Raw genomic sequence first — 8481 nt, 5'->3', positions numbered from 1 at the left:
CACCACCCCTCCCCCTGTCTTTTGCTTGAAGACGTATGAGCTCCGAGGGAGGGTAGTGGTCACTATAAAAAATATTTTAGAAGATAGCCCCTAGTTAATAAAGTTGAGCATTTTAGAAGTTTTGGTGGCCAGCGGTCCCAGACGGACACCCGCCTTAAACATCGATAAGTTTTGGTCCTGTGGTGCGAATAGACCTGTGGTCACGCACAGGTGTGTGTATAGTGTGAGTGTAGAGTGTGTGGATTGTGTGCGTCTAAATTGTACTCGATAAAAAAAAAGAGGGGTGCACTGGGGGCTGGGGGCTGGGGTGGAGTCAGAGGTCCTGTGTTGATTGGGTGCAAGTGCAACATCGCTCATCACTCATCAGCGATGACAAACGGGCCCTTCTAGATGGTGCTGCGTGGTTGTTCCTATAGCTAGGCAAAGGCAACCGTGTGGTAATCCTGCTTGGACATGGTCATGACTCATGAGCTCGCTATCAATATTATGATGATTTGTGGTTGCGGCAGATGTCAAATTTGGGTGGCTCAACGCGTCACATTCGCGTCGCAAAATAACCGAGAGATAAGGATGACGATGATTTCTGCATAGCCAGTCCTGTCTGAAACAGTTCTCCTTCGCTACTTGGAGCAGTTCTTTTTTCCCGCTTCGACACCGCTCGGCAGTACGGCACGGACTCACGGAGGAGCTGCAATGGGTCAAACCGAATCAGCAACGGTACTTTCAACCATGATGATTTGATGTGAGAGAATAATATTATTTGTTAACTGAAAAAATATGACTTATAAATCGAACAAGCTAAACGAGGTGGTCAGTCTCTCAGTCACAAGCCCACACACGGCACGGCACCGCCAGTCCGTCCCCGCGCGGGGACACAGCGGACCGGACGCCATGTCGCCATATACCGCCTCTCCCTCCGGCTCCTCCCGTTCCAAGGCCTGACTTCTCCTCCACACAGCTCGCTGTTCGCCAGGCGGAGTGCGGCGGGCGGTGTGCCTGTGCGGGAGCGGGAGACCGGGACTCGGACTGCGGCGTTGGTCACGCGTGGGAGCCGGGAGATAAGTCAACAGGAGGCGGGAGATAAATTGGGCCGTATCCAAATCGGCCCAAACGCGTCCAATACTGATATCCACCTTAGTACGTATCCAAAATTCTTTCCCTTCATCAGAAAACAAAACAAAAACCAAAATTCTTAGTACGGTCTGGATACGTATCCAAAGCGTATCCAAGACGTATCCGTATCCGATACGTGTCGGATACGCGATACGGAAAGTATCCGCGCATTATAGATGGCAGTCACGAGAACGCATGGGCCAACACGCTATCAGACCCCTCCTACTAGCTTGTCAGTGCCATGCTGTTAGGCTCAGGGATCGGATGGGGAAGAGAAGAAACATGTGTGTCAACTTTTTAGTCCATGCTGTTGGGCTCAGGGATCGGACTATAATTTATTGTTTTTCTATGGGTCCCACAACTATTTTTGCATCTGAGCTCCGACGGAGGGTAGTCTAGTGGTCGCTATAAAAAAAAGATTTTAGAAGATAGCCCCTAATAATTAATAAAGTTGAGCACTTTAGAGTTTCGTCTCAATACATGGCCAGCGGGTCCCAGGCAGACACCGGCCTTAAACATTGACAAGTTTTTGGTCTTGAGGTCGTCCACCTGCACCGGCGACGAGGCTCTGCTTCAGTGATGCTGCTCCGCAGCACGCGGGACGGCCAAAAACATGCTCTGAGGTGTGCGCTGGGGGGCTGGGGTGGAGTCAATGTCCTGTGTTGGTGCAACATAGCTCATCACTCATCAGCGATGACGAAACAAGCCCTTGTAGATGGTGCTGGCTGGTTGTTCCTATTGATAAATTATTGGGATCGACTAGAAATAGATCTGACGTGTATGATTTTGAATTTAGAATATGGTAAACCCTAGAATATGAACTGGCGCTAGAAAACAGAGAGAGGGGGGATGCAGTGTTAGCAAACCATCGGTCGCCTTGGAGGTAGACGAGCTGACCATGGCGTTGGTGTCGGTGACGTGGTGAAGGCGCAGAGTAGCAGTGGAGTTCGACGACAGTGTGGACGTCGCAGTGGAGGCGTGGGCGCAGAGGCGGCGATGAAGATGCGGCGGTGGCGGTATGCGGGAGATGATAGAAAATCCATGTCAGGATATATATTCACTCTCACAGGAGAAGCTATATCGTGGAAAAGCTCAAAGCAAACCGTCACTACATCGTCTACAATGTATGCCGAGTTTGTAGCGTGTTATGAGGCCACAGGGCAGGTGAATTGGCTGAAGAAGTTTATGCCCGGATTGAAAGTGGTAGACGACATACATAAGCCACTCAAGTTGTACTACGACAATAATCCAGTAGTACGTTATGCTCACAACAATAAGTCAAGTGGTACGGTGCTGCCAAACACATTGACATAAAGTATTATGTTGTGAAAGACAAAGTCCGAAATCATATAATTAGTCTTGAGCACGTAAGTACAGAAAAGATGCTCACGGGTCCGCTTACAAAAGGCTTACTACCCAACGTGTTCAGAGAACACTTAGCCAGCATGGGTTTAAGAGAAAACCTATGATTTCTGGACAATAAGGGCCTAGATGGGAATCTGTTTCAAAACAGAGAGGTGCATTGTAGCTGTTAATCTAATGGCAACTGACCGTGACAATGAGGCACGCTCTATGCACTGATCTGTGATAGAATAGGAAAAAGATAAAGTAAGTTAAGTTTAAGTCATAAGGTGAGATAAGGGAGAATGTTAGGTTGATCTCTACCAACTTAGCCCAACGACCAATTGGGTCCTTGATCTGCGCTCTGATCGGGGTCGTCCAACCCTATCTATGGTTGGTGGGCTCCCGTCGCACAGCGCCATAAAAAGAAAGTGGGGGTCGGGGCACAAGGCACGAGGTTCACCTGAGCCGCCACAAACCCCACCTACATACTAACCCTAAGCCGATCTAGAGAGAGGACGCTGCCAGCGACGGAAAGCTGCCACCGCCGCGTCTTCATCACCGCCTCTACGACCGATGGTCAGCTCGTCTACCTCCAAGACGACTGATGGTTTGCTAACACCGCATCTCTCCTCTCTCTCTTTCCTAGCACTAGTTCATATTTTAAAGTGTACCATATCCTAAATTCTAAGTTCATACACATTAGATCTACTGCTAGTCAATTCCAATGATCTATCACCTATAGCTAGGCAAAGACAACCGTGTAGTAGTGTTTTGTCATCTACTCACCTGAAGGCGGAGTTGCATGCTTGGTCATGGTCATGACTCGTGAGCTCGGTTTCAATGATGATTTGCGGTTGCGGAAGGCTCCATCCTCTTTTTAATCTCTACTATAATTGAAAACTTGAGGCTTGAACGCTCCCGTCCGTATCGCCGAAGAAAAATAAAGGAAACCGCCGAGGACACTGGCCGCTATCGTCGCGACTCCATGATCTCCGCGCCCGTCCGTATCGCCGAAGAAAAATAAAGGAAACCGCCGAGGACACTGGCCGCTATCGTCGCGACTCCATGATCTCCGCGCCCTCCACGATCTCTGCGCACAGGTCACAGACCCTGCGCCCTCCACTTGCTCGGCTGCTGCCTCCACCGCGACGGCAGAGTCGCTGTCGTACCCACCGCAGAGGACACTGCCATCGACGCCGCCAGCGAGACCTCTATCTTCGCGCCGCCACGATCTCCGCGTGCAAGCCACGATCTCCGCGCGCACATCGGCGGCAGTCCGGCACCGGGCCTCGAGCAACGGGCACCGCGACGATCGCAATCCAAAGCCCCCGCGCCGTGATCGCGGCGCCCTCGGTGGCGGCGCCGTCAGCACTCGATCGGTGACTGCAACTGGGCCAGGAGCGAGCACAACCTCCGCAGCGCTGCCGTCATGCTCAACCCCTCCGCCCAGGCGATATCCAGCACAGTCTTCATCATCACGTGATGCCACCACAGGTATCCCTCTGCGAGACTCTTCCAGTTCCAGGTCGGGTCACTCTCTAGCTTTTAATTTCGAGCCATGCACATACATGGATTTCAAACTTCTGAATTTAGTTGCCTGACGATGACATGAATTTCAGTTGAGATTAGACGAACTTGTGCAAGCTCCACTCTCATTTAATGTACTGCCCGGAGCTCTGCTTCTATCTTCATTGACGGCTCATACACCTATTAACTTTATTTTGGATATTACAACCAAAAGATCCATAAATTAAATATATTTGACAGGAACATAACTATCTTATTGAACTAAGTCAGGCGGGTTCAGAGATAAAACATAAAATCCAACTTATTCCTGCAATGCATTTTCAAACCTACAACTAATGCAAAACTATGCAATTTCGTCGAAAATGCACATACATACAATCTTTATTTTAAGCACGGGAATGGTAACACACATGTCAAGCAGTGATGGTTAGTTGTCTTTGAGTACAACGGGCAATGGCTCCAGCCTCCGTCAGCAGAGGCATCACCTACATAGTGCATGTTGGTTCAGTAAGAGTTTCCCTGAAATCCCATGATGAAATAATGATAATCAATACGCAGAGTCCTAAAATATGAAGCACACAGAGACCGCGAAATGTTTGCCATGAGTGTAAACTCAGTAATTTGTGCTTGGAATACCAATATTCAGCTTGAAAGAATATGATTTGGCACTTCATTTGTCAGCTGATTTGTTCTTATTTTTTTCTGTTGACAAACAGGATAGGAAATTTATTTATATAGAGACCAAAGCTGTACAGTAATATTTGCAAAGGACTGTACAAAGAAGAAGCAAAAAAGAAACCAGTGATTTGGTCTTTGTTACAGATGCTTTGTATTATTAATTAATTAATTTGTCGTAAATATTTTGGACTTGATGTGGCCCGTAGCATTAGCAGTGTCATAAATATTTGTTTCATAAAAAAACATTCAGCAAAAATGATAAATGTCGTCGACGGAGGACGACCGGGATCCTGATCCTGCTTGTCTCCAGGTTCTGGATGCTTGGTGGTGATTGGTTTCGCTGCTAAAACGACCTGGAGATCGCCTGTACTACACGCCTGGGTACACCATCGTTGCTACCACGCATAAGAGTTCAAGGTAATTTTGTGTCCATGTTAATGTTAATTTGAGCGGAGATAATAATAATTGTGTACATAGGGAAGAGGCGATGTCTACGCTGGGAGATCCCCGGGAGATCCACGCGACGGTCAGAGCAAAATGTCTACGCCGAGAGATACGCACGGAGCGCAAAGCCAAATGATTACGCCGACATATACACGCGAACCACTAAGTGATATCACCAATGTCAGCCAAATGATTACGCCGACATATACACGCGAACCACTAGGTGATATCAACAATGTCATAGATATGCTTAAAATATTGGTTTTTACATTAGACTATGCAAAAATAATTCTCAAGAAAAATCCGTAGCGTTAGCACGGATATTATACTGGTTAATAAATAATGCAGCTCTCAGAGTGACGTATCCGATGTCAATTTGTCAAATTTGGGTGGCTCAATGTGTTACATTTCGCGTTGCCGGGGCCGGGCGTCCATGTCCACCGCAAAGTAACCGAGAGATAAGGATGACGATGATTTCTGCAAGGAAAAGAGTACGCTTTCGGCATAGCCAGTCCTGTCTGGAACAGTTCTCCTTCGCTATTTGGATTTTGGAGCAGTTCTTTTTGGTTTTCGCTTCGACAGCACATGGCACGGAGGAGCTGCAACGCAATGGGTCAAACCGAATCTATCGAGATCCACGTATAGTCAGTCTCACAGTCACAAGCCCACACACGGCAAGGCACGGCACCGCCAGTCCATCCCCCGCGCGGGGACACAGCGGACCGGACGCCATATACCTCCTGTCCTCTCCCTCCGGCTCCTCCAGTTCCAAGGCCTGACTTATCCCCAGACAGCTCGCGATCAAACCGTGTGCCGCCATGGCTGCCGTGCTGCTCGTGGCCTCGGCGACGGCGCTCCTGGCGCTGGCGGCGGCGTGGCTGTGGGACTACGCCGTGGTGCGCCTCCTGTGGCGGCCCCGCGCCGTGTCCGGCATGTTCAGGGCGCAGGGGGTCCGCGGGCCGCCCTACAGCTTCCTCAGGGGCAACAACCACGACATCAGGAGGATGAGGGCGGAGGCCGACGCGCTTCGGCTGGACGTCCGCGACCACAACTACCTCCCCAGGGTGATGCCCCACTTCCTCACCTGGAAGCAACAGTACGGTATGTGTGTCTGTTCTTCAATCATACAGTATATATACTAGAATATTAGACCACTGATTAGATCAAGTATCTATGAGTCTCAAGTCTCCAGATGTTTAATGTTATGTACTCGTGTGTGCTCTGTTCAGCTGTTCCTGCTCTGCTTGAGATACTTTTCTCTATACTTTCAAGCTAGCACTAATTTTGTGTACTACTACTAGTGTTGCTCAGGGAAAACTGCACTTGGCTCCAGGCAGTGCAACACGTACACTGAAACGAAAAATACTCCTACAAGGGAAAAATTGGCCAAAGAGGCAGAATTATAGAAGAACTCTCCACTGAAATCTAGAGACAGTTTCCATGGCTTGATACAAGTATTGACTCTCTAGTATGTATAGGGATGAACATATCTTACTCTACCTCCCTTAGTCCCTTGCGCTTTCGTCGCACAATCAGTCCACATGGAACAGAACTGAAGGTTTTCCATTCGAACCTCGTGCAGGAGGGCCATTCCTGTACTGGTTCGGAGCACAGCCCCGGATCTGCCTCCTCGATTACGAGTCGGTAAGGCAGGTTCTTTTCAACAAGTCGGGCCATTTCTTCAAGAGCGATGTACACCCCACTTTCCTGGCAATGCTCGGCAAAGGGCTGGTTTTGGTGGAAGGCACCGACTGGGTGCGGCACCGGAGGGTGGTCAACCCAGCTTTCGCTATGGACAAGCTCAAGGTGATAATAATCTGCTCGATTTTCAGCTCACCTGCAATTTCCCACCGGTGACACATTCTCAAAATGCATTTATATATGGTTCTACGATGAAGATGATGACGACGACGATGGTCAGCTGTGCTGAGCCATTGATCAAGGAGTGGGAACGACTCGCATCCAGCAACGAAAGCAGAGAAGTGGAAGTGGAATTCAGCAAACAGTTTCAGGATCTGACGGCAGACGTTATATCCCATACCAGTTTTGGAAGCAGTTATAAGGAGGGCAAAGAGGTTTTCCATACGCAGAAGCAGCTCCTGGCACTCGCCATGGCAACTCTCCTCAATGTGCAACTGCCAGGATTTAAGCAAGTCAATATATTTATTCTTTTTCAGCAGTAATCTTGCTTTTTCTACACATCCTACTAATGGTTGGTTAATGAATTCTTTACTCCAGGTATCTTCCTACTAAAAACAACAGATTGAAGTGGATGCTAGAAAAGAAGATTAAAATGATGCTCATGGCAATCATACAGCCCCGGTTGGCATCCAATGGAAGTGGATACGGAGATGATCTGCTTGGTCTGATGCTTGAGGCTTGCCTCACAATGGAACAAGGAGAGAAACGAGATGAGTTGACCCTGACCATGGATGAGATCATAGACGAGTGCAAGACATTCTTCTTTGCCGGCCATGAGACCACATCCCATTTGCTTACCTGGACAATGTTCTTGCTCAGTGTGTATCCAGAATGGCAGGAACGGCTAAGAGAGGAGGTCATCAGAGAATGTGGAAATGCAAATCCTACTGCAGATACGCTAAACAAACTAAAAGAGGTATCGACAACAGGCCTTGCATGGATTCCCCTATCTACTTGTGGCTATTGCAATATTCATAATCTTAATGTCTTCATCACTAGACTAATGTGACATATGACCGCAGTCTTTTAACTGTTGCTAACATTCAAGATTGACATTGCAGATGACGATGGTGCTCCTTGAGACACTGAGACTCTATGGCCCTGTCATGGTCATGCTAAGAAAGCCTATCTCCGATATAAGATTGGGAAGCCTCAGCATACCTAAAGGCAATGGAATTGCCATACTTATTCCATTTCTCCACCGAGACAAAGAGGTTTGGGGTGACAATGCCAATGATTTTGAACCATTAAGATTTGAGAATGGGATCACAAATGCAGCAAAGACCCCACAAGCTCTTTTGTCATTCTCAATAGGACCGAGATCATGCATCGGTCAGAACTTCGCAATGTTAGAAGCAAAATCAGTATTGGCCATGATCCTGAAGAGATTCTCCTTCACACTTTCCTCAAGTTATGTGCATGCACCCGCAGATCATATAACTCTTCAGCCTAAGTTCGGTCTTCCCATAGTCTTGAGGCCACTGGATGTATGATGCTAAATGGTTGTATATGTGTAGAACCAGTACACGCCTAAAGAATCAAAACTTGTTGAAAAGGGTTAACTTTCTTGGACTTTATGCCCATATTACGTATATAATATATAATGCTACATAAAACTTTGTATTCAGACTTTCAGAGTTGATTCTGAGTTGAATTACCTGAGTTTACAAACTC

At 47.9% G+C, this 8481-nt stretch overlaps 1 protein-coding gene across 1 annotated transcript; it reads left to right on the top strand.

Moving 5' to 3' along the window:
• Nucleotides 1-5779: 5779 nt before the first annotated feature.
• On the top strand, nt 5780-8480 carry LOC136498518 (cytochrome P450 709B2-like). The gene is made up of 5 exons (XM_066494433.1): nt 5780-6207; nt 6689-6912; nt 7005-7255; nt 7345-7723; nt 7869-8480. The coding sequence occupies exons 1-5, from the start codon at nt 5925-5927 to the stop codon at nt 8298-8300; spliced, it is 1569 nt and encodes a 522-aa protein (XP_066350530.1). The 5' UTR covers nt 5780-5924; the 3' UTR covers nt 8301-8480.
• The last annotated feature ends 1 nt before the right edge of the window (nt 8481 follows it).

This window comes from Miscanthus floridulus, chromosome 1 (genome assembly GCF_019320115.1).
Source record: "Miscanthus floridulus cultivar M001 chromosome 1, ASM1932011v1, whole genome shotgun sequence".
NCBI classification, from domain to species: Eukaryota; Viridiplantae; Streptophyta; class Magnoliopsida; order Poales; family Poaceae; genus Miscanthus; species Miscanthus floridulus.
This window is presented reverse-complemented; position numbering and strand designations above follow the sequence as displayed.